The 24690-nt window shown below is 43.5% G+C and overlaps 1 protein-coding gene across 3 annotated transcripts; it reads left to right on the top strand.

Annotated features, from left to right (window-relative positions):
• Positions 1 to 122: 122 nt before the first annotated feature.
• SLC13A5 (solute carrier family 13 member 5) lies at positions 123 to 24395 on the top strand. Of its 3 annotated transcripts, XM_080398132.1 has the most exons (13): positions 123 to 2245; positions 7254 to 7361; positions 10191 to 10319; positions 11199 to 11335; positions 11770 to 11984; positions 13922 to 14093; positions 15260 to 15382; positions 15925 to 16137; positions 16900 to 17021; positions 17311 to 17429; positions 18693 to 18854; positions 20065 to 20202; positions 20952 to 24395. In XM_080398132.1, the coding sequence occupies exons 2-13, from the start codon at positions 7257 to 7259 to the stop codon at positions 21078 to 21080; spliced, it is 1764 nt and encodes a 587-aa protein (XP_080254258.1). In that variant the 5' UTR covers positions 123 to 2245; positions 7254 to 7256; the 3' UTR covers positions 21081 to 24395. The 3 variants fall into 3 exon arrangements, with proteins under 3 accessions (XP_080254258.1, XP_080254259.1, XP_080254260.1); XM_080398133.1 differs by lacking the exon at positions 7254 to 7361; XM_080398134.1 differs by lacking the exon at positions 18693 to 18854 and having other exon boundaries at positions 123 to 7361.
• Positions 24396 to 24690: the final 295 nt, after the last annotated feature.

Genomic DNA, 24690 nt, shown 5'->3' on the forward strand with positions numbered 1-24690 from the left:
GGCCCTTGCCCGGCTGGCACCACCACGGCCACTGTCTTTTGGCTCGTACAGGCTGGTGGCCCACAGGGCTGGCTTGCCGTGAGCAGGAGGGCAGAGGCACACTGCAGCCCCCTCTGCCTCTGCAATGGCAGTCATGGTGTGGCCTGTTGGAAAGAGAGCCCTTGAAACACACTTAAAAGTCTGTTTAGAGAGGTGGCATGGTTCATTTTGCGCAGGGTGCTCGGTGGTGTATTTCCACAAATCGAACACATCCACTAGGATCCTTCATCAAATATTTATACACCAGAGTTAAAAAGTTCCACCTAACAGATACCATTATTCCACCTATCTAATACATATTCATTGTGCTGAGCTAACCAAGTTTTCTGTGCTGAGTCAGCAAGTCTTTTACACCTCTGCACAGGGGTCTCGGAGGGTCTTTGCTGGTTGTTTGGGGAGGAGTAACCCTACTCTTTTTATTCTTTCAGGACGCTAGAGCCCCTCTTTATCTTGCCAGCTTCTCATTAACAAGATGCATGCCCTTGGTCTGGGGATGCTATCCTCTTCCCCTGGAACTTTCTGGCCTTCATTCAGTCATTATCTATCTAAAAAAAAAAGCTATAAAGTACATTATAGATACTTCATATTCTAAACCTTGACAGATACTTACATAGTTTCTTTCATGGTTAATCTTTGACCTTCCTGCTGCAAATTCAGCATCAATGGTAGCATCTAGCCTCACAAACCCACCTTGGCCTCCCTGGGGCAAGCCTGCCCCACTCACAAAAAAACAGCCAGCTACTGAAGAACAAGTGTCTGCCCACCATCACCAGGGGGGAGAAACCCAGCACTGGTCCTCCAGCCTCACCTCACTGAGCCCCACAACATGGCTGCTCAGCCTTGCCCCAGCAGACTCCCAGGCCTCACTTTTTCCCCAGGGACCCTCAGACCACTTCAGGGTATCTAAGCATGTGCGAGGTAAAATCTCCAACCTGCATTAACCTGCTTTGCCTTTTCTCCCAGGTGGTATTTCATGACAGGTGGTATTCTGTCATGGTTGTAACTAACCGACAACACTAGAGGCCTCAGGTGCAGCAGGTCCTGCCTGTCGCTTGGGCCTCAGCTGGGGGTCGTACAGCTCTACATTTTTACATAGGGAACTTGAGAAGAAATATGACTTGGAGAGAAAAAGGAACGGAACTTCACATTTGCATTTCAATGACAACACCAACATCTTCATAATTTTCTGATGGAAGGCCTAGCACTTCTTGTACCTGCTACTACAACTGATCCTTTACAGCACTATGACTGAAGCGGCTCTCCTCTGATATCATAGACCCTGCCCAGTGTGGAACAATGAGATACAGGCGATGCAGAAAATATGAACTGACCTTCTTAGTCTGTAAAATGGGGACAAAAATACTAATTCTTCTACTTTGCAGAAGTATTGCGAAGAATCATTCACTAGGATTTGCATAATGTATTGTAATGCCACACACAACAGATGTCCCAGATGTTACTCAGAAATTGCTGTGGTTCATTTCCCATCCAAACAGGCCTCTTCTGTTCCCCATTTTTCTCTGGGTAAAATAAAAGAAGTAGAAGAAGGAAGCCCAATAAGCCATTATTTAGACCTGGGAATAATGAGTGTTTATCTGGATTTTGTAACACAAATTATGTAATCAAGCAGAGAAAAGGCTTTTGAACAAATATGTTAATGAGATGGCAGCTAAGGGAGAAGTTACAGAGTTGCCAATTCTGAATCAAATTTTTAAATGTGATTTTCTTTGAGTTTTTTTTCTTTTGTGGTCATTAGCCTGCACAGCATTTGAATATGCTTTAGGGCTTCATGCAAACTATACGGAAAATACCAATTCTAGGTCAAGAAAGCCTGATCAGCAATACACACTGACTGAGAAAACCCCACTGACTCAAAATTCATAATGAGGGCTTTTATGCGGAAAGTTGTTGGGCACAGGGATTGTACTGAAAGGACTGTTCGTTCAGAATCTCAAAAGCTTTTCTTGGAAAAATATCAGATGCTCCACTGGGAACTTAGTTGAAAGATACTCCTAAAGCAACACAGTAGACTGGCAGTGGCTGGAAAGTACTGATTGGAGGGAAAACAGAAAGTAATGAAACAGTGATTTTCTCTGAATGCTGGTAATAACTCTTTCCATTTAAATTCTGTGTAAACTTTCCAGTGCATAACATTATTACACAAGACCTCTTCCAGGCATCTCTTTAAGTCAAGCATCACATAGAGGTAAGTTCTGAGCTGGTTATTTTTTAAATATTAATTTCAATGGCCTGAGTAGAAGACACTTCTTTTTCTGCTAAGTCCTAGAATGTCTCAGGGTCAGTTTATACTTTTGTTTCTCAGTGTCAAGTATGATAGGTCTTAAGAGTCCTTGTTTAATATAATTTTGTTCTAACTTTTGTAGCTCTGGGTGTTGGATGGAGCCTGCAACATGAAAGAACTTAAAATGTAATGTGAGGAGAGATTTTGTCTTGAGAGGAAATAGCAGTTATCTAGGTCAAATAGACTGCTTTACAACAGGCAAACTGTACTTGTGTGCTTGGACAGCATTTGAATTAGAGGCTGAAAATACGTATATCTGTAATTAAAGGAATCAAGGGCTACCTGTAAAGCCTCCTTGCCACAGACCATCCCTATCCAGCAATAACAGGAGTAACTGGGATAATTGGCTTGTAATGAATAAGATATATCAGAAAAGCAGCTTCCTGGGAACGACCTAAACTGTATTAAAATCTTTTATTTTCCAATTTTTCCACTGATGGAAATCCCTGATGACCCTGGGATTCCTACCTTCCAAGAGGACTAGATTTCTAGTCCCTTTCTTCAAACCCAAACAATGCAGGTCAGCCTTTGTTAACCAGCCTTCAGCAGAGTCCCACTTCTGAGTGGAACTCTTTATGATAGTTTGTATCATTGAATCTTGTATCTGAAGTACAAAAGGGAAGATTGCAAGATGCTGTGTGTGCTTTGACAATGCTGCCAAGCTCATCTATGAATGTGCTGTCTTGAAAGGTGCAGCTGTTCCTGTCCCAGCTGTTCCTGTTCCCAGCCATAAGTGGCCCAGTCTCCTGAGCTGACTCAAGTGCAACACCTCATTGTTCAGCTCACTAGCTCAGCAAAAAAATGTTCTGCTTTCGTTGTCATGTTAAACTCCAGTAAGACCCAGAGCCACCAGAAGAGAAATGGCAAGAAAGCCAGGGCAGGTCAGTGGCAATGAGCCATGAGATAGGCTCGGCTCTATTACTGCATCATACCCTTGGTTCTTGATATGCTTTAAAATACCTGTGTTTATTAAGGTAGCACAGCAGCAAATGGGAGCAGTGGTGTTTAGGGAAAGGGATTCAACTACAAGAGTCCTGGTTCCACCTCATGTCACCACCCATGCCTAAGTCTCTTTTTTAACACAAAGACGGGAGTTCCTTTGTAAACTGATTTGAAACTTAGTACCAAGAAGAGTAAGAGAAACATATTAATTCACCATTAGGGTATCAAAATTTAGCCCAAAGGCTGCTATAGTCTCCCACTTCTAAATGGCATCTGCAACCAAAAGCTAATTTTATCTACTGTCTTTAAAGCAGTAGTGAAAGACTGAGAAACCACACATCTCACATACATGTTTGTAAATACTGCTCTGGTCTCTGCTATGTTCCGAGCAGTACTTACTGGAGGAAAGGATTCTTTTTTCTTGAAGGCCTGCAGTTAGTGCTTAATTAGCATGAGCTGAATTTCAGGCTGTGGGAGGTTTTGTTTGAATGCTCTCTTTGAACCATCTAAAACTGCTCCTGCTGGAGGTTTTGCAAGCACAATGGACTCTCTGCAGCTTCCTTTTGCCTGGCTGTCAGACTAGTTCTGTAAAGCAGGCAGCCAAAGCTTTGTCCGCCTTCTCCTTGGCACAGTGAAGAGGAAGCTCATGGGCAAATTATGTGAAAGAGATGCCATTCCTTTAGCACTCTCGTATCCAGCCAGTGCCAAATATATCTGAGTTGTAAGCATAGACTGAGGGAGACAGGGAACAGCTGGAAGGCTTGCCAAATCGAACATGGTTCTCTGTGCTTCTCTCTGTCGGTGCATGCTGATCCCTTGGAGAGCAGTACCCAGCTTTGGCCTGCATTGTAAACTGCTCTCTTCCCCCATGTCATCTAGTCACGCTTTGCCCTTCCTGCATCTTGACTATGCATTGCACAGCTTTCCCACCCCTTTAGCTGAATCACAGAATCACAGAATGTAGGTGACTTCTGTCTTGTCCTCCCTCAGTATTCTTCTTCCTGCCCAGGTTAGTGTTGTTTGTGATGATATGTGAATATAAGGTTCTAACGTCTGGATTCAGTCAACTTCTCAGCCTCCTGGTTCTTAGAGTAGAGCATAAATTGCCACATATAAACCTCCAATGGTTTATAAAATAGTGATGGAGATACCTTAAACATTAAGTGTGCAGTGGCGGGATGGCTTCAGCAAGGGGGTAAAACAAGGTCAGAATTTACCTTTCAAGATTACAGGTTCAGTTCAGTGCAGGATTTTGACCTTGCTGCTCTGCAACAGCCAGCTGCTTTACTTGAGTTTAGCTGAATTCCTAGGAGACTTCCACAGGAACTGTAGTTGGCACTAATTCGATTTATTCTCAGCAGTCAGCACAGACATTTTTCATGAACAAATATTTCACTCCAACAAACCAACCTGCTCTCCTCCTGAAGCAAACCTCTAGAAAAGGAGTCTACTTTTGGAAAAAAAAAAAAAAGTAAAGAAATAAAGTTGCTTATTTCCATGGTCATGTTTAAGATTTTTCCCAGCTTTTGCTTAGTCAAAGTGCTGGGAATGCCTTTAAATTTAGGTTTCTAAACTCAGTTTATCAGTGCTGGTCTTGATTCATGAAAAGATTACAGTGACTTAGTTTGGGACCTGGGTCTCAGAAGATTTAGACATGCTTTCTTTCAAATCTGGGCCCAATGTTGTTCCTAGATCTCCTTCTCTCATTCAACAGGTACTGGTTAGGCAACACCACCAGAAGAACTGGGAGGTAGCTATTTATTTTTAAGGGTCAGGTACTTCCTGATCTTGACTGACATATCCCTGTTTTCCTCCTTTGCTCCTTCCTTTCTGCTCCATAATCTGTTGGGAGTCTTGCACCATCTTCTTGTCCCTGTCCCAAGTCAGCTGTCTTGAAGAACCCTGGGGAACACTGTGTTTCCCACGTCTCCCCTTCTCCTCCCAAAGGTACATCCTTCTGCTTGACAGTTGCTATATGAACAGCAGAAGAGGGTACTCCACTATCTTTCAGTCTGATTTCTTATTATTCAGATGCTTCTTTTCTTTTTTTTCTTTTTTTGTTTTGTTCCATATCATAAAGTGTACTTTGCATGGCACACTGAAGGCAAGTTTGCAATAATTCTGCACAATAAGGAAATAATGATTCTCTTCTCTGTATTTGACAAAAGAGGGCACTGAGGCATGGACTGGCTAATTGAATTGCCCACAGGAGTCCCTGATCTCATTCCCAGGTACAAGCAAGTCTCTTTTCAGATTAGTCCATCTCAAGGTATCAACACATGTTCTTTATTTTTTCTGTGCTGCATTTCATTTAAAACAAGAAGACAGCAAATTATATTTGCACTGGTCTATCAAAGTGAACCTTAGTACAACTCCTCTAGAGTTAACTCTTTGCAATTTCTTATTTAAGCATTTGTAGTCCTTTTTCTTTGTTGACTAGGGACCATTTTTTTGTTGGAGACTAGCCACAGGAATGCAAGTTTTGGCCAATTCCCCACTTTCTGCTAGGCTTTGCACTGGTGTGAAGTTTCCCCTGTGTTGGTAAGTTACCCAGAGGGACTGCTGCTAAAGGTTTGAAGATTGGGAATTTTTCCAGATCCGGTTGGCTACTATTTTCCTTAGTGGACATTCATTGCTTTTACAAACAGAACAGTAACATTGCAGTGTCTTGTTTTGAACTTCTGTCACTCAAGTTCCCCTGGTCAGCAGAGGACAAATAGTGCAAGCTGTAGTCAGAGCTCCCTCATTACTTGCTGTGGAATCTAAAATTCTTTACTTCTGTGAATGACTGCTTGGTAAGGCTGTACTAAGAGACTGCAGGATCAAATTGTCAAGATATAATTTATGCTGCCCCACATTTCAGGTGGCTGTTGACATCCCAGAAGCAGAACATAAAATATCAAAAATTCTGTCTTCAGCCTAGTTTCCAGTCCCTCCAGCTGTTCCCTTCTGCCATCTTGATAGTGCTCACCGCCCTTTCAGTAGTGCCATCACTTCTGATTCAGTGGCTACACTGCAGATCAGATCACTGAGGTGAACAACATTAAAAATCACCTTTCAAGTTAACCTTTCTGGGTTATTTTTAACCCGGATTGCAGACACACAATTCCTCACAAAATAATAGGCAGTAGAACACAGCCATGCATGCCTGCACAGACCTTTGTTTGGGGAGACCCCTGCTGTGGTTTTAACTCTCCGTCTCCCTAAAGGAGCTCAGCCCTTCCTCACCACTGCGTACACGAGTAAGAGGTGATCCTCCCTTGGCATCGTCAGCACCTCCCCAAAGTCCAGTACCGGAGAGAAGCCAGTGTCAGCACTTTGGTCCCTGCATAAAATACACGCTATGAGAACCCGTGTTTACTGGCAACTTTCTGCAGGCACTATGAGCAGGGACACTTTGCTTAAAGCATCCTCAGAACTGGCGTGATAGCTTGATGCATAGCCATTAAAAGCAGCCTTCCTTGTTCATGGAGGGTCCTGAGCACAGAGGTGGACGTAAGGAGTGGGGAAAGTCCTAGCGCCCGTACGATGGACCGGCCCGGCGATTCCGACTTGGTCTGGATCAGGCTGAGGAAATCTCCCGGGGGGCGGGGCGGGGCTGCGGGCACCATGTCCTCCCGGGCCGCCGCCGGCCGCCCGAGGGGAGGGACGTGGCACGGCTGGGCGCAGGGCAGGGGCGCTGGGCTGGCGCCAGGCCGGCGGCCCCCCGGAGACTCGCTCGCCCCTGGTCCGTGTCTGCACCGCTACCCGGCGGCCCGGGCCCCGTCAGGGCGGGCGCCAGCCCGGTGTCCTCTCAGGGCGGGAGCGGACGGCCCCGTCAGGGCGGGCGCGAGCCCGGTGTCCCGTCAGGGCGCGGGCGGGTCGTGTCGCCCCCCGCCATGTCCCTCCCGCCGCGGCCCCGCCGCCCCGTACTTAAGGCGGCAGCGGCGGCCGCAGCTCCTGCTGGCGCCCTGACCGTATATCCCCACAGAAGATGGCCCCGACCTGCTTGCGGCCCCTGCTGAGGTACCGGTCCTTCGCCATCCTCTTCCTCACGCCGCTGCTGCTGCTGCCGCTGCCGGTCGCTGTGCCGACGCGGGTAAGTGCCTGCGGGGCCCACGTGGGGAATAGAGCCCCCAGGCCCGATCCCTAACACCCCGCAGGAGCCCACCCCACTGGAGCCCACCCCCCGCCCCCCAGGTCTGGGCCCTGCTGCCCAAGAGCCGCTGTGCCAGCCACCCACGCCGGGCCTTGCCCAGGCTGGCCGGGCACCCAGCCTGCTTGCCTGCCTCGTGCGGGGCCGTGCCCCGGGCACCCCGTGCAGCGCGGGCCGGCCAGGCTGCCCTCGCCACAGCATCTCCGCTGCCACCTGAGCAAGCCGTGCTGATCCCTGCCAGGGCCGTTCCGCCTCCCCACAGTGGGCTGAAGCAGACCCTTCCTGCCACCTCTTCCCCGAGGCGTTTCTGCGCAGCTCAGCTAGCTGCTCGGTCCCAGATCTCGGGAGCGTGTGTTGCAGGTTTCACTCCCAAATGATCTTCAGGCACTGGCACTAGGCAGCTGAACTTGCAGGACGAGCTCTGTGCCGATCTCTCTTCATCCTCAGGGTTGTGCCACTGCCAGGACATGGGGCTCCCACAGACCCAACCCATCTTGCAAATCAGATGCAATTCTTTTGGGGCCAAATAAATGTATGCATAACTGGCCTGCACATTTAGAATTGTATGTTGCATTATCCAGTAATGATGGCAGTGGACTGAAAGACAGGACTTCTGGGCTCTCCAGCTCACTCTGCTGCTGAGCCTCTGAGGTACTTCACGGAGCGTTGCTGAGTGGCATTCTTCATCAGTGGTGCATTGGAAGCCATGCATTCTGTGTTATGCAGTGATCGTAACAGGGTTTCAAATGCAGTATCCTCCAGTTCACACCCATCTTACTCCAATAATGGCAATGGCAGAACTCCTTTGCTTTCAGTGGAGTTATACCAGCATAAAATTGGAACCTGGTGAAGAGTTTGGTCTTTGATATCTTGTAGTCTTCTTGGCAAAATGTGAAAGCTCAGTTTACAGTATTTTAGCCTGCTAGAGCTTTGGAGGCCATTCTAATGCCTAAAACAGTCTTTCTTCTGAGTGACCTGTATTGCTCAGTGTATTTTAAAGTACAGGCAAATGTCACGCATATTTATAAAGAAAATTGCTACCCATTCTGTTTACCTAAGTAACAGCAGTTACTTTCAGTTGAATGCCGGTACTTTTACAGAAGGAAGAATTCCTGGCACTACTTTGATCAATACTAGAAAAGATAATTTGCCTAAAAAAACCCCCAAGTATGTCTTCAGTTTTCCAGGAATTTGTAGGAATATTGTGTCATCAATCTGATCAGGGAAATTACAGTATTTCACAATCGGAGAGTCACAAAAGTGACTGCTTTTACAGCTCTCAGTGAGAAGGCAGATCACTGTGTTTCCTGTCAACTGTACAGAGACACCAAAGAAACATTCTGTGACTGCTCCCATAAATCACAGATAGATATATATGTAGATAGAGATACAGATATATATTTATTTCCAGATCTTTGCTTGTTTGAATTGGCTGTGGTTGTTGGAGTTAATTTATAAGCATGGTTGTATTTTTGAACTTCACATAAATTATTTACTCTCCACTGTACAAAACCAGTGTTTCTTCCGCATTGTGAATTTTATTCACTTAGGGTTGTTTTTGTGTCTTTCATACTGGCAACAGATTAACCACAGTCAGTTCTAGCATTTAGTTACTGTGGTACAGCATAAATTGTATCATGAGCTCACCTCATATTTATTAAAGGAAGAAACTTAAATAGGATCTTTCTGATATCTTTTAGTCTCTGAAGAAATATTTTTTCAAACCTTGTGCTGTAGTTAATCTCCTCAAAAACTGAAGAAAAAAAATTCAAATTACGTACAAAGTTGTTTTCTGATTCTTAAACTTCCCAACAAAGTGAAGGAAAACACACCCCTATTTATAAATATTGCCTTACAGCAATTTTTAAATGTCACTGTAACACCATTTATTTTTGCAATAAAGTCCCATTTGTTGTATTAGAATAAACTCCTATGAACACCTACTCTAAATATGAGCAAATTCTGAACTACAGAACACTGACTTAAGTTCTAAAACACTGTTTACTGTTGGCTAATGAATGCTTGCTTCTCCTAACAACTTTGAAAGTACAAACGACGAAAGGCTAGGTTACAGAAATACCTGATCAACAGCATAAAAACACAGTTTACAACATCTTTAATCTAGGGAATCCCCTTAGTAGGTAAGCACAGTATGATTTGGGAAAGTAATTAAATATCTCTTAATGTGCTTAGTCACATTAGAAAAAAAAAGGTAAAAGTTTTGCTTTCAGAGTTACTTAAAAAAGCTAAGAACACTTAAATTATTCAGTGATACAGTTCCTGAGCTCAGGTGTGTTACTAGACACACCTTGAAGATCTGTGAATTTTAGACAAGTTAATTATCCACACTGGGAAATTTGGCCATCCATTTAAAAATCATTAACTCAAAATAGAAGTGCCCAAATCTACAAACACCATTAAAAATTCTCGGCTCCTAGATGTGAAATCTGCTTACCTCAGCTGCCAAGGGGTAATTGCACACTGCAAGCTGTGTACATTGTAGTTGTGGAAGGTTTGCTTTTCTCACACCCTAAATTTTGTGTGGGTGCATCAGACCAAACACTGTTGTCAAAAAGATCTTTTTATGCAAGTGACTTCAGAGCAAGGTTTAAAAGTACAAGTTTAAAATCCTCACGTCTCTGCTACCTATTTCAGCATAACAGTTAACCTACATACAATGGAGTGTTTGGGCCCCTTATAAGAGCTTCAAATGTGTTTCTTATCTTTAAGAATAGTTTTCTGTGCTTAAATGTGTCTTCCATTATATTGCAGGAGGCCAAGTGTGCATATATCATCATCATCATGGCTGTGTACTGGTGCACCGAAGTGATCCCACTGGCTGTTACCTCCCTCATGCCTGTGGTATTTTTCCCGCTGCTTGGAGTTCAGAGCTCTAAATCAGTAAGGACCTTGCTCAATCCAGATCTGATACAGGGATATCCATTGCTCTCATCCCCTGTCAGTATTTAGCAAACAAGTCTGATACGAAAGCTCTCCGGTTCTGTGGTGCTGTTTTTGAACATGTTGAGCAATATTCAGGGTTCCTGTATGGAAAGATGTTGAACTAATATATATTTGGCCAAAATGTTAAGGGTGTGGGCTTGAGGTGGTAGAAGGGAAGGTCTGGTTCTGGGCGTGGATCCTGCTGGAGAGCATCCTACTAGTGCCAGCAGCTTGAGTGTTCATAACCCGTCCAATGAGAATACGGTGCTGACAAATCCTCTGGGAGATTTCAAAATGCACGGGACAAACTTCTGACAGGGTTAGACAGCACGATGCCAGCAAGTACACTGTGTCCACTCCAAAGCTCATTCTGGCTGTTTGTGCTAGTACTTTAGTCCAAGGGAGAGAGGCTGTATTTAGGTACTGTAGTCCAGGTTCACTACTGGCCAACAACCTGGTAAGGGCAGATGTGGTTGCTAAAGGTGCTGAGAAACTAATTTTGGAGCTCAGCATTTCTACTACCGACACAATACTTTCAGACCCTAACAATTTAGCAGTTTTAGGAAACTGCTGACATTTTGTACTTTATTTACTCCTGACGATCCAAAAAGAAGGTTCATGATGCACAATAAGCCCCTACACTAGACAATTCAGCACTTAAACAGGGAATCAAGGCTTCAGGAAACTGGAGGTAGCTCTGAGGCTACAACTGCCCCTTCTGCCGGTGTTGGGATGGGGCCTGGTGCAGTAAATGGCTTTGAGAAGATGGAAAGCAAATGTACAAGAGAAGCTAGCAAGAAGAATTTGGGCCCCTGACCTACCTCCTCTGTCTTTCAGGTGTGCTTGCAGTACCTAAATGATACAAACATGCTCTTCGTTGGAGGGTTGATTGTTGCAATTTCTGTTGAACAGTGGAACCTTCACAAAAGGATTGCGCTGAGGGTCCTGCTGATTCTTGGGGTGAAACCTGCACTGTAAGAATATTACATTACTTCTTCCTTGCCTCTGTCAATTTAGCAGAGGCCTAGGGATGGTGTTTGTGAGCAGAGAAGGGAACCTTCAAGAACCTCTTTAGCTGCAGTTGTATAGAGTTTCCAGAGGTGAAGTCTGGAAGCAGGAACAGTTTATTTGTCCTTTAACCAAAACCAGCATCTGGCTAAATTCTAGATGCTTTCCTCCGGGGAAAAAATGATGACAGAGTTAATCATGCACAGACTGAGGAGCTAAATGGCTTTCTAGGATTCCTCCAGTGAAGGTGGCAGAGCTGTCCTAGAAGGGAATCTGGCCCTGCTTTGTATTACTGGACACTACACATCCCTGTCTGGGCTCTACTCTTACAGTCACTGTGAAGCCTAGCAGCATCTGTTTTCTTTCCTCCTTTCTCTGCTGCCTGTTTCTCTCTTTTCAGCCTCATGCTGGGATTTATGATAGTTACTGCTTTCCTGTCGATGTGGATAAGTAACACAGCCACCACTGCTATGATGGTTCCCATTGTCCAGGCTGTCCTGGATCAAATGGACAACACAGAGTATGATGTGACCATGATGGAACAAGCAACTGGGCAAACAAATACAGTGATTGAGCTGGAGGAAAAGAATGCATCAGATCTCACTTCAGTACATGGTAAGTGCCTCTCAGCAGTGAGTTGGTTCTACTGAACTTGCTGCACTCAGAGCTCCCTGACCTACAAGGAGTTCTCTGTACCTTTTCCAAGGAAAGAGGATGGTAACCTGACTGAAAATTCTTAAATGCATGACATTTAGGTTTTACAAAATGGCTTCCAATTTTGGTGGCTGCCATTTTGTTATGTTTAGTGCTAGGTCCCATGCTGATTCTTATGATCCTTCATTCAAGCTGGGGTCATCCTCCCATAGTTTCCCTAGACTTAACTGCCTGCTCAGGGAAGTGAAAAGCATATCCTGTGGGAAATATTATCCATGCCCTCAGCATCCCACTTTCTAAATCTTGTGATTATCAGTGGGGATTCAGCTTCTAAGCCATGTAGGAATGTTTGAAAAAATTTCTGCAAATGCAACCTATTTTGATTCTGGAGTAATAAATATCTTTTTAGTGACCAGATTTTATGTGGAGGTGGGGAGAAGAAAGAGGAATACTTTAAAAGCTACATGGAACAGAGGAGCTGGTGTCATTTGACTCAGAGTAGACAAACTACTCTTTGGAACACTTTGAAGTGTGATCTTACCCTGATGCTTGACTCTACAAGGTCTTTCTGTCAGTGCTGTGGTTCTGCAGTAGGTTTTGCTTAATTTGAACCATGTGCACAAACTCAGTCCCTCTGATTCCACTGCTCTGCTGTGCTGTTACAGCGGGCTGTGTTATCAAATACCATCAAATCTGTGGTGCCTTTCTCTTTCAGAGGGGGAAGGATTGTCTTGGGGATTTTCATGGAGATGTGATTTCGCTGAATTAGAATGTTAATCTGCCATGATTCCCTGTGTGACTGTGTGCAAGAATGGGTGCAAATGTTGGTAGTGCATAAACTTCAAGCCGTCTGCCTGGGACACACCATGCTCATTTTCTGACTTACAAGCCCATGGAAGACACAGAGTAGAAGAGGCGTGTTTATGTGTGCCAGACACTGCTCTGTTATGAGATTCACTCATAACTGCCATATTTGTTTGGACCTTGGGGGCATAGTTTAGATACAACCATGATCTCTGCTTTTTGGTTGTTTCATTTCTTACCTCACTTGTGAAGGGAGAATGCATTATGATTGTGCAAAGCTCAGACACCATCTTCATGTAAGATGTGCAAGCCCAAAAGAATGCCATTTAGTCACAGAGTGCTCTGTGAGGTTGTTCATTTCTAGCTTCTGAACAGTTGTACTAAAGGTGAGTTTTCATTTTCGCAAATGTTCTTTTTAATGGTGATTCTTGACTCCCAAAACCAGACTTGCGCTCTAAGGCTAGTAATAATAATTTTGCTGATTTTCTGTTCACTTAGAAGGATCTGCTTGGCTTTGCTAATTCGTTTTAACATGTAGTGAAGGTAATAAATGTGTGTGAAAAATACCCTTTGGTATTGTTGAGTGGTTGTAATTGCCAAATTTCATTATTCTGCTCCATTAGTCCAGTCAGACTTCAGGATTAGACTGTTAACATCAGAGAACAATGGACACAGCAGCAAAATTTCACGGTTGATTTAAACTAATGTAATATATTGATCTTAACAGTTATGTCAGGCAAGAATTTGGTTTTGGGTGGGGTTTTTTCTGCCTATATTCACAGCCGTTAAAGCTAGTTGGGTTCTTACTGTGGTATTGAAATGGTTCCAGTGAGTACAATATCTGGCTTGTGGTAAGCCTCTCTGTGGCACTGATATGGACAACGGCATCCTCGGATCATGTAGACCCAGATTGTCAGCCTCTCTCTTCAGGTCCTCGTGAACATGAGTTCTAAGTATTTAGGGACATATCTGTGGGGTTTTTAAAATTAAAATAAATGGCATGCACAAACTGGAAGCACTGAGCCTACAGACCCTGTCCAGAACTCTCTGCCTCCCTAACTTTACCTGAAGCAAGTCATGTTCTTTGTGCCTAGTCATAAGCAATGGACAAGTCCCTGATGACCCTAGATCTTCTGAGGAAAAGAAAATGCGGAAGCGTATATGTAAGGGAATGACGCTTTGTGTATGCTACGCTGCCAGCATTGGAGGAACTGCAACACTCACTGGAACAGGACCAAACATGGTATTGAAAGGCCAGATGAATCAGTAAGTCATTCTTGCTGTTTCTTTTACTTATACGATCTTACGGTTTCTGTGACCAACTGACTAGTCTTAGATGACAGTCCCAGTTTCAAACTATAAGCAATAACCAGCTGATAAACTGAGAAATGGATTGGCCTCATTTTTCTGCCTCAGCCTTTTTTAGGCAGCTATGTGCTGGTATTATAGGTCTCCCGAGAAACTTGGATATGCTTGCTGGTAATCAGCAGACAGCTGATTGATCATGAGATACTGTTTTTTCTGCCTTCTCTTTTTCAACTGAACTGCAGCACATCAGCAGAGGAACTGTAGTGAAGAGCATCAGAAGAATGTATGGTTGACTCTTGTAAGCACACCAAAGAGAGCTAAAAATGGCTTAGCCTCTCCTGTAATATTATTATTTGTCCATGCTGTGGCTGTGGAAACTGTACAGATTCTGTTGTAAAGGGAGGGAGTTATTCACAAAATACTCTTTGCTAAACTGAGTTTTGGAACTGATTTAAATACAACCTAATCTACAGTGCAATTTGTGAAGACTCCACAACAGTCCCTCAACGTTGCTTCCTTCTGTTGGGAGTACTTCAGCTTCAGCTGCCACATTACCTGTTGGTTTTAACACCCAGCTGGAAATTTTCTATTGATATTTTTCCTGTAGACATTATTGGTAGACACAGGGAAGAACAAAAATTGCTGTTCTTACAACACTGGCTTCATTCTCTTAAGCCAGCTAGCAACTTTGTCTTCTGTTGAAGTGAGCAGAAGTGCAGCTATTAATTTCAGGAAAGATAATTCTTGCTCTCTTATTAGAATGAGCAGGGAGGAAGAAAGAACATCCTGTCTTGGGATAAATGAGCAGGCATGTTGGAAATGAAAGGTACCTGGAGCGTGTGGGAGATCTTTCAGCAGTGCTTTTCTTACTGAGACCTAAATATCAACATGAGCTCCTATATGCGTTGATGTAAAATACAGGGAAAACAGGCTCATTTAACTTCTGCTCTGAAATCCAGGCTGCCATCCTATTGACTTCAGTTAGGCTATGGATGTTGCCTATGATTACTTGTAATGATTGTCCTAGATTTACGTGTATATTTGTCATTAGCACATATTAAAGGGTGAGTAGATTACTAGATGTTTTTACATTCATACAGAAAACATCTTTCTTTTCTTTTCAGGTTATACCCCAACAATAACGATGTTGTGAATTTTGCTTCCTGGTTTGGGTTTGCATTCCCAAACATGATTCTGATGTTGGTACTAGCTTGGCTTTGGCTACAGTGCTCCTTCATGGGACTCAAGTGAGTATTTAATTGCATGATATTGTGTAAACCCGTCAGCTAAAGTAGATCAGCTTGCTGAGAAAACTGGATAAAACAAATGCACTGACAAGTTACTAATTTAGTAGCAGAGTGCAGTTCTATTTCACAACAACTTTTGAGGTCTGGAAACCTTTTGTGTTCATGGGAGTTGCACTAAGGCAAAAGCTTTATACATTCTTAATGTTCAGACAGAATTGCCTTTTTATTTTTCAATTTCACATCTGAATTTCAACCCTAGGAGAGTTAGCATATCTGTTTTGCTACCCTTGATTCAAAGCTGAGGTTTTCATCCCAGGTTGTTGCAAATTGGACAGAGGCTTACATCCATTCATAGACCCCATTCTTCTGTGAGAACTAGCATGTCCCCATGAAATACTTCGACACTGTTGTCATTTCTTTGTTCCTGGCCTCTGCTGTAGTCTGCATCTGTCCCCAGGAGTGACAGCTTCAGAATGGCAAGCATGTTAAATCCCTCTAGTATGTTAATACTTACAGTATTTTCTTCTCCCTTTTTCTAAAAGCTTTAAAAAAAGTTGGGGCTGTGGGACAGAGAGGACTGCTAAAGAAAAAGCTGCATACAACGTACTGAAGGCAGAAATGAAGAAATTAGGCCCTATCTCTTACGCTGAATTCAATGTCCTCCTGATGTTTCTTTTGCTGGTTCTGTTGTGGTTTTCCAGACACCCAGGCTTTGTAAAAGGCTGGGCCACTAGGCTCTTCCCAGAAGGAGAAAAGTAAGTTTTTTAGTGGTTTTTTCATCTTGTGCCCTCTTGGTTGTGAATCAGATTCCCATTCCGCTTGAGTGTGGTGTCATTCATGCCAGCCTTATCTGAATTCACATGTTTACTGGGCTTGATCCTGTCATTTGTGCATGAGATCACCAATCGATCTATTGTTTGACAGTTTGTACTGCAGTGAAGGCTGGAGACTGGGACATGGAGCAGGCTGAACCTCCTAAAGGAAGAGAAAATTCTGTATGCTGGTCTCAGTCACACTGATACACATGTTAGTATTTTATTTGTATGAGCCCCAATCACTTGCGGTGTTATTTGAATATTTGGTAATATCACCTCTAAACAATCGCTTAGAACTCACTGGGAAATCGATCTGGTGTTTTGAATGCTTCTTTGCATAATGCCTGTGGCATATTAAAAACCATAAAAAGCACGATAGGACTGTCATTCAGGCCATTTCTTTTCACATCTTTCTTTGAGACACAAGTGTTGAACATTGGCTTCACCACAGAGGAGGAACCCTGCTTCCACAAGCCATTGTCATCTGTGACTAGTTATTACTGTGTCTTGTAGCTAGTTTCTTTTATTACTGTGTTTCTGTTGTGGCAGGTCTGCGAGACCTCAGTCATGAACTAATGACCCATTTTGCTAATGTACAAGCCCCAAACAGGATGACAGAGCAGTGGCTGCAATGTTGGAAGGCAGCCAGCTTCTTGGAGAAAGATGTCTGTTTTCTAAGCGGTATTCTCTTCTCTTCTTTAGGTATATTACTGATTCTGCTCCTGCTGTGTTCATTGCCCTGCTACTATTTATCCTTCCAGCTAATAAACCCAAATTCATAGGCTGGAATCCAAGCATGTCTGACCCTGAACAGACTGAAGAAGGTATTTAAAAGAGGAATTTTAACACCAGGAAACTGTCAGCCAGCTCCACCTAACATGGCAGAAACATATTCTGGATTTGCACGCAGTTTTTATGGGTAGCTCACTTCCCTCGCTTCTTGGGCAGGGCTGGGGCATTGTCGCTGCCCATGTGTGTTATTACACTTAACCTGTGCAGGTTTCTCAGTAATATGCATCTGCCTGTTGGGTCTTTCCCTGGTATCTTATAGAACAGGAGACAAAATGTCTTCACTCTCCTAAAACATGTTCTGCTTTTCATTTCTCACTTCAGATATAAAAAAGCCATTTTTATCAGCCCCGCTGCTAGACTGGAATGTGGTTCAGAGGAAGATGCCCTGGAGCATTGTGCTGCTGCTGGGAGGAGGTTTTGCTTTGGCTGATGCAAGCGCAGTATGTCCTGACATCTGTTTTTCTCTGAGTCAAAGGCGAACTTCCCTGGTTTGTTATCTAGTCCTGTATTACTGGGCATGCACCCAAAGCCAAACCCAGTAGAGACGTTCAGATCTGGAGGCAGATCCAAATTAGCAAAAACTGGGAGGTGAGGTGAATGTCTGTGGCTCTTTTTCAGGAATTTGTGTGCTCTGACCACGTGTCTTCAATTTCTCTTCTTGGAGACTGCAGAGTAGTTTGGGATCTTCACTGGCTGGACAGACCAGAAAAGCATCCTTCCTTATTTCTGTTGTCATCCTGATCCTAGCCCTATCTAGAAAAACAGAAGTACAGATAACGCTTGTAAGCTTTTCAGAACCATTTGAGGTTTTTTTAAAGGATATGTATCTTCAGATTTAAACCAAACCACTACTGAAGTGGTGAGGAAGAAAATCATTGTGGGTAGATATCTTCCAAAATTGTGTACAGTGGGGTTTCTTGAACTTCTTGTCAGTGGCTGTTGCCTGGCAATACACTGCATTCCATAAGCCTATGGTTTGATCCTGCGTTCAGGAATCTGTATTCAGGCAGCTGAATTCCCAAAACAGGAAGGAATCTTTAGGTGAATCATATTGTTTCCTTCATCACTGCTAAGCTGCATCTAAATCAAAGCAAGCCTTAGCTATCAAGAGTGCCATGCTTTCGGAAAACTCATAATCATGTCTAAGTTGTGGCTAGGTGGTTTTAAACCATGAGGCAAAATAAAGCTCTAGGACCTAACATTCATCTACACACACCATGCATTACATTATTAAAGCTCCAGAGCTTTAGAAGCCAGTAAGTCAAAGGTTTTGTAAAGCTGTTTGACTCAATCATTGCCTGCCTGTTTCTACAAGAGAGCATTCATAACAGTATCAGTATCTTCAGAAACCTTAGAAAAACAATTTAGGAAACTTCTGAGCAACACATTAAGTATTTGCAATTGCTTCAGCAATATTTGTTTCTGTTCAGCAAAAAAACTTTTTTTTTTTTTTTTTGTAACCCAAGTGTGAGCAAGCATTTGAGTTCCAGAAAAATCAGGAAAGTGGGACTCAGTATTACGTCTAGTTGGCAACCAATTTCTTCTAGTGTTTGTGACAGATCATTGTGCTTTCCCAGGTGGTGCTTATATAATTCAGGAGTCATTTAGCATTATTTGGTGGGAGTGTTACACATGACATGAGTTCCCTGTTCATGACCTATGGGTTCTAAGCCTCACTGAAAACCACTTCTTTTTCTTGTCAGAACTCTGGGCTCTCAGCTTGGCTGGGTCATCAAATGACTCCATTAGGATCAATCCCACCATGGGCCATTGCTACAGTACTTTCGCTTATTATAGCTGTCTTCACTGAATGCACCAGTAATGTTGCCACAGCCACCCTTTTCCTACCTGTCTTTTCATCCATGGTAAGATTACTTCAATGCTGTTATCCTATCAACTGGGAGATCAGAGTTTAACTGACAGTCTCTAGTGGCAAAGCAATATTGTATTTATTGCCTTGAGTGTTGCTCCAATGTTAATGTGAAAGCCAGTAATGAAACAGTCCATCTGACAGTATACCATAATGGTTAGTGATTTTAGCCAGTGTTCACTGCTGTGTTTGTAGCATCATATGTAGACAGAAAGTGAGAATACAAACTTTCTCCAGTCTGCCCTACCTGTATGCCTGAAGCCTGAGAACCAGCTTTCTGGGGGAAGAAGCTAATTCAGGATTCCTATCCCATGGAACCCTCACTGAAAAGGAAACGAGTTCAAACCTTCTGTACATCCCTTGGCCCTGGAGGAAGTGAAGCGCAAATCACTTTTGTAATACAGATCAACAAGCATCAGTTATTTCTGGTCATTTTGTATTTGAACCATCAACTCAGAACTGGAAAAATATGCACGCAAAACTCAAACCAAAATAAAACTTTTATTCATCCCTTTCAATGATTCTTTCTTCTTCATGGTTTTATGCTAGAATACAGAAGGTGGTAGGCCTGGTAATTAGGAATGTGTCATTTTCCATAGGAAGCCAGAAAAATTTTCAAAGTTATGGAGGAAAACCTGGTAAGTTTTGCTGCCTTTTCTGAGCAGAATTGAAATTGTAGCACAAAGGAAAAAATAAGTTACTTTGTTCTTTAATTTGGAAAGTACAACCACTTTATGCTAGACTATTTCATCAAAGTAAAATCTCAGTGAAGGTGCTGCTGAGCTATTAGTGACTTAAATTAGCACTGAAATTCTGAGTCCCACAGAGTTTATATAACATTGAAGAGTGTTATTCCACATGCCTAGTAATTATAACCACATCCCTGTGTTACCCTGGCAAAAGTGTGGTCTGAGGTCAAAGAAAAGATCATTGGATAAATTTGACCAGAACTCCAAATTATACCATAGAGCAAAACAAACAACAATAAAGAATCAAGCATTGTTTTTAAGTATTGTGGGACAGGAAACAAGAGCAAAGTTATGTTTAAACACATGTGGATTTCAGAATAAAATGCTTGCAAATTACTCTGGTGATATAATACCAGGAAACTAAATGAGCCTGTGTGTCTCAATGGTCTGGGAAATGCTCTTTATGCTTTTCTTTTGGAACAGCTCCAGTGTGATATTCTCTCCATTTTATTGCAGGCTGCATCTGTCAAGATCCATCCATTGTATGTTATGTTGCCTGGTACTCTCAGTGCTTCCTTTGCCTTCATGCTACCTGTGGCAACGCCACCAAATGCAATAGTGTTTTCCTATGGCCACATCCGTGTTTTGGATATGGTAAGATGATAATTGCTTGGTCTTTTATCTGAAGCTCTCCATTGCCTTTATCCTGAAATGTGGTGAGAGTAATTTTCTCAGCCAAGTATTTCTGAAGTACTAGGAGCTTTTATGGGCTGTAACTACCACCCTATGCCCCTTTCTTATGCAGTGTTAATACTGCAATAAAGATTTGCATCTCTGAAGTAACAGTACCTTTCTCACAGGTTTTGGCAGTCATACAGCCCAGCCCAATTGAAATTAAAAACTGACGAGTCATAAATCTCTTAAACACTGAAGGGTTAAAATGCAGTCAGTGATTTCCAGTCTTCTGGGGCTTTGGCGAGTGTAGCTGAAGCCTTGTTTCCACTGGAGCTGAAAGCAGAAGGTAACAATCAGTTGCCCTAGGCTCTGGTCCTCTGATTGCCTGCCAGACCACACAGTGCCAGGTTCTGTGCTGAACACCCAAACACTATGGGTTTTGTAACTGGAGACTTGAAGGGGGCAGAAGTTGTTCTTTAACTAATAAGAGCAACTTGTACATGCTTTAAAGCTCCAAGACTAGTTATATAGCAGAGTGTTCGAAGGCTTTGCACAGTGTGTTCCCTGGTATTTCCACCTAAGCAAGAACATAGGGCAGTGGGTACAATGGCTATTTCTGCGTTTTATTTGACCATGTGTCTTTCTTGCGTATGTACAAGTAGGCCTTGCTGCAATTTGCTGTTTTGGTGTTTGGTTATTGTTGTTGGTTTGGACTTTTGTCCTCACAGGTTAGATCTGGAATAGTGATGAACATCATTGGAGTCTTCTGTGTTACACTGGCCATCAACACATGGGGAAGACCTATGTTTGAGCTGGACACATTCCCAACCTGGGCAAACAGCACAACTAACCAGTGAACAGTGAAGAATTCATGTGTTAAATGAGAATAATACTACTCTCTATTGCCCAAAGCCCTGTATAGAGTCTCATCACCACTTCAGATCCAGTGTCGGGTGTTTGCTACCTTCTGGGAGTCACACATCACCCTAAGGATCCTGTGTCTGGATCATAAGCATGATCAAACGATCCGTTGTGCCTCCAGTCAAGGTCAAGATTTAGAATTTGTGGAACTTTAAATAAAGAGAAGGCAGGCTGTTGTATCAAATGGTTTGAACTATCGTATCACTGGTATGTACTTGTAAATCATTAGCATTGAACACTGCATTCAGGCAGGGACTGAAAATTCATTAACTGTTACTTATATTCACAAGTCAGCAGCTGTATGGAGAAATTCCTGTTGTCACTTGTCTAGTGAAAGAAGGGGTATGTTATGTTACATGAAGTTATGCTATGTTTTAGTTGGGCCTCAAACGTGGTAGCATCCTTCCAAGTCAACATCCAACACATTTTCCATTGCCTTGTTTTCACTCCCAAATCTCACTGCATTTAGACACCCTTATTGAGAGTTGAGATAACATAATTCCATGCTGATCATGATTCAGCTGATGTCTTGGGCAATAATGAGTTATGGCTGGCTTTGTGTTTCTTGCACTGTGGCACTGGCAGGGCCAGGCGCCTTTCACTCTCTTGGCCACGGGATGTGGTTTCACATGCCAAGCAGTGTTTTGTTGGTGCCAGCCTGGAAATGACCAGTGGCCTATAGGACTTCACACCTATTGTGAAAGTTCCTGGATTAGCCCCTGATGTGCTGTATTAATTAACCTGGGAATTTTGGAGTGGAGATAAGGTATGAGAAAAGCTCAAATTGAAGGCCTTGTAAAAATTTAGGGGCCCAGCTATTAGGGCTTGTGCTGGCTGACAGCAATGGGAGTTGTCTTCTGTACTTTGGAATTCAGGTCCTGTAAGAAAAGTGTCTTGTAGCACCTGTTTATGTCATTTCCAAAGGAGAATTAGTCTACAGAAAGATTGCTGTTGGACTAGATGTATTTTGTCACTGATATGTGGATGCTTTTTATTCAGCCCTGGAGATGAAGTTAGGCAGGAGGTAAGGCAGCGTGATACAGTAGAAAGATCTGTGGGCATAACCTGACTTCTGCTCTCAGACTTGCTGTGCAGCCTCTCACAAGTCAGTTCACCTCATTTTGCCTCAGTTTCCCCTCCTGAAGAAGAGGTCATGGTACCTGTCTACCTCACAAGGGTGTTGTGAGGACATAAGGGTCAAATTCTTCACCCGTGGTGATTTCCCACCTCATAAGTGGTGCAAGGTAGAAGTTATAGAATCATAGAATTCTGGCCAGGGAATTTTGGTGAGAAGATCTGGCCTCCAGCATAGTGGTGTGTGTAGGATATTTAAAAGTTTTGTTATTAACATGAATATTCTTTATAGAACTGGAAAATTATTCACATTTTTGTCTTTAAAAGCGATGAAAGTATTTATCCACAAAACAACCAGGTGCTTTTCTGAGCAGAAAACTACTTTAAGAATGATTTGATTTTCATGCCTTTATCTTCTATGCTCTTTCAAGGTGCTGGGCACCATAAACTCTCCTCTGACTTGTGTGCAGGTGCCTCCAGTGGCACCCTGTCTACCCTGGCTCCATGTGGCGCAGCCTTATTATACCCCTTCCATGGAATGGTGGGGCATGTGGATAAACGCTGTTCCCCTTGTGGAGTCTATCTAAGCAAGAGGTCACTTCTCATGACAAGAAGTCACTTGGTCACAGACATTTGTCACCACCTGAAGCTTATCACAGTATTTGAAGAAACTGAAATCAGGAACAGTTAAGCACTTTCTGTGCTTTGGCAGTCACCACAATGCTGATTTGCATCTGTAGGTATCTAAATGCATTTGAGAAAGGGACTTTTTTTGCCTTCTGATGGACTCCACAGTATGACATGTTACCGCTGTCAGGTACTTCATGGTGCTTGCTCTTCACTATTGCAAATAACATAGAGTGGAGCTTGCATGGGTGGATAACACTCAGCTTGCTTGTCTCAGTTCATAGAATCATAGAATCACAGCACAGTTTGGGTTGGAAAGGACCTTAAAATCAACTCATTCCATCTCCCCTGCCATGGGCAGGGACACCTTCTACCAGACCAGGCTACTCAGAGCCACGTCCAACCTGGCCTTGAGCCCTTCCAGGGATGGGGCACCCACAGCTGCTCTGGGCAGCGTATACCAGTGCCTCACCACCCTCACGGTAAAGAATTTCCTCCTAATATCTAATCTAAATGTGCCCTCTTCCAGTTTAAAGCCGTTCCTCCTTGTCCTATTGCTACAAGCCCTGCTAAAAAGCCCCTCTCCAGCTTTCTTGTCGGCCCTTTTGGGTACTGGCAGGCTGCTCTAAGGTCTCCCTGGAGCCTTCTCTTCTCCAGGTTGAACAACCCCGACTCTCTCAGCCTGTCCTCATAGGAGAGGCGCTCCACATCCTGATCATCTTCGTGGCCTCCTCTGGACCTGCTCCAACAGGTCCATGATCTTCATATGCTGGGGGCCCCAGAGCTGGATGCAGTGCTGCAGGTGGGGTCTCACCAGAGCAGAGTAGAGGGGGAGAATCCCCTCCCTTGACCTGCTACAAAAGCCACGCTGCTTTTGATGCAGCCCAGGGTATGGCTGGCTTCCTGGGCTGCAAGCACCATTGCTGGGTTGTGTTGAGCTTCTCATCAACCAGCACCCTCAAGTCCTTCACCTCAGGTCTGCTCTCAATCCATTCTCCATCCAGCCTGCATTTGTGGTTGGGATTGCCCAAACCATGTGCAGGACCTTGCACTTGGCCTTGTTGAACTTCATGAGGTTCACACGAGTTCACTTCTCTAGCCTCTAGCTAGGCAGCCGAGGGATCCATGCAGATCAAAACCCCCCTAAAACTGATTTCAGCTAAAAGCCACAGGACAGACTCTTCCCTGTCCCATTTGCAGGAAGGAATGTTCTGAAAGTTTTTTGAAGGGGAGGAGGTGCCCTCATCTCAACAAGAGAAGGGCTTCCCTCTGTTGCTGTGCAAGTAGAAAATAAATGTTATTTTCATCAATGGTCACACAGGGTGATTTATTGACAGGAGTGCCAGGGCAGTGGGAACATACATTTGGGATAATAAAGAAAGCAGGTTTTATTATAACTGTGGTCTATTTGATGTGCCACCTCTCTGTCCTGTTAGTTAGCAAATGTTTCTTTCTGAGACACTTCTATGACATCCTGTGATTGATTTGTATTTAATTTAAATGGGTAAGTTGCAGAATTAGAGCCTGGCAAATAAAAAATTAGAACTGTCTCCTCTCTGGCATGGATTGTTTCCTGTGTAACAGTGGACCACTTGCTTCTGCATTAGCTTCCACTGTGGTATGGTATTGCACCAGTAAGATCCAGGAGGGTACACACCACAGAGAATCAGTGCAAAGCAGAGATTTGGATACCGCTTTAAGTATGTTCAGACCTGTGTATCAGTGGTTCCTCCTCTTTCCTCAGCTAAGTGATACTCAAGTTTCCTTCTTTGAAAATGCTCAGGTGGGACAAAATCAGGTGCCATACTTTATAAGCTGTCTTATTCATTTCAGAGTAAAACATTG

This window comes from Falco punctatus (genome assembly GCF_963210335.1).
Source record: "Falco punctatus genome assembly, chromosome: 1".
NCBI classification, from domain to species: domain Eukaryota; kingdom Metazoa; phylum Chordata; class Aves; order Falconiformes; family Falconidae; genus Falco; species Falco punctatus.

Excerpts from the sequence above, each read along its gene's own strand:
- SLC13A5 (XM_080398132.1), top strand. The coding sequence starts at position 7,257 with ATGGCCCCGACCTGCTTGCGGCCCCTGCTGAGGTACCGGTCCTTCGCC. Across the intron at positions 11,985-13,921 it reads AGATCTCACTTCAGTACATG|TCATAAGCAATGGACAAGTC; the intron begins GTAAGTGCCTCT and ends CTTTGTGCCTAG. Across the intron at positions 20,203-20,951 it reads ACATCCGTGTTTTGGATATG|GTTAGATCTGGAATAGTGAT; the intron begins GTAAGATGATAA and ends TTGTCCTCACAG.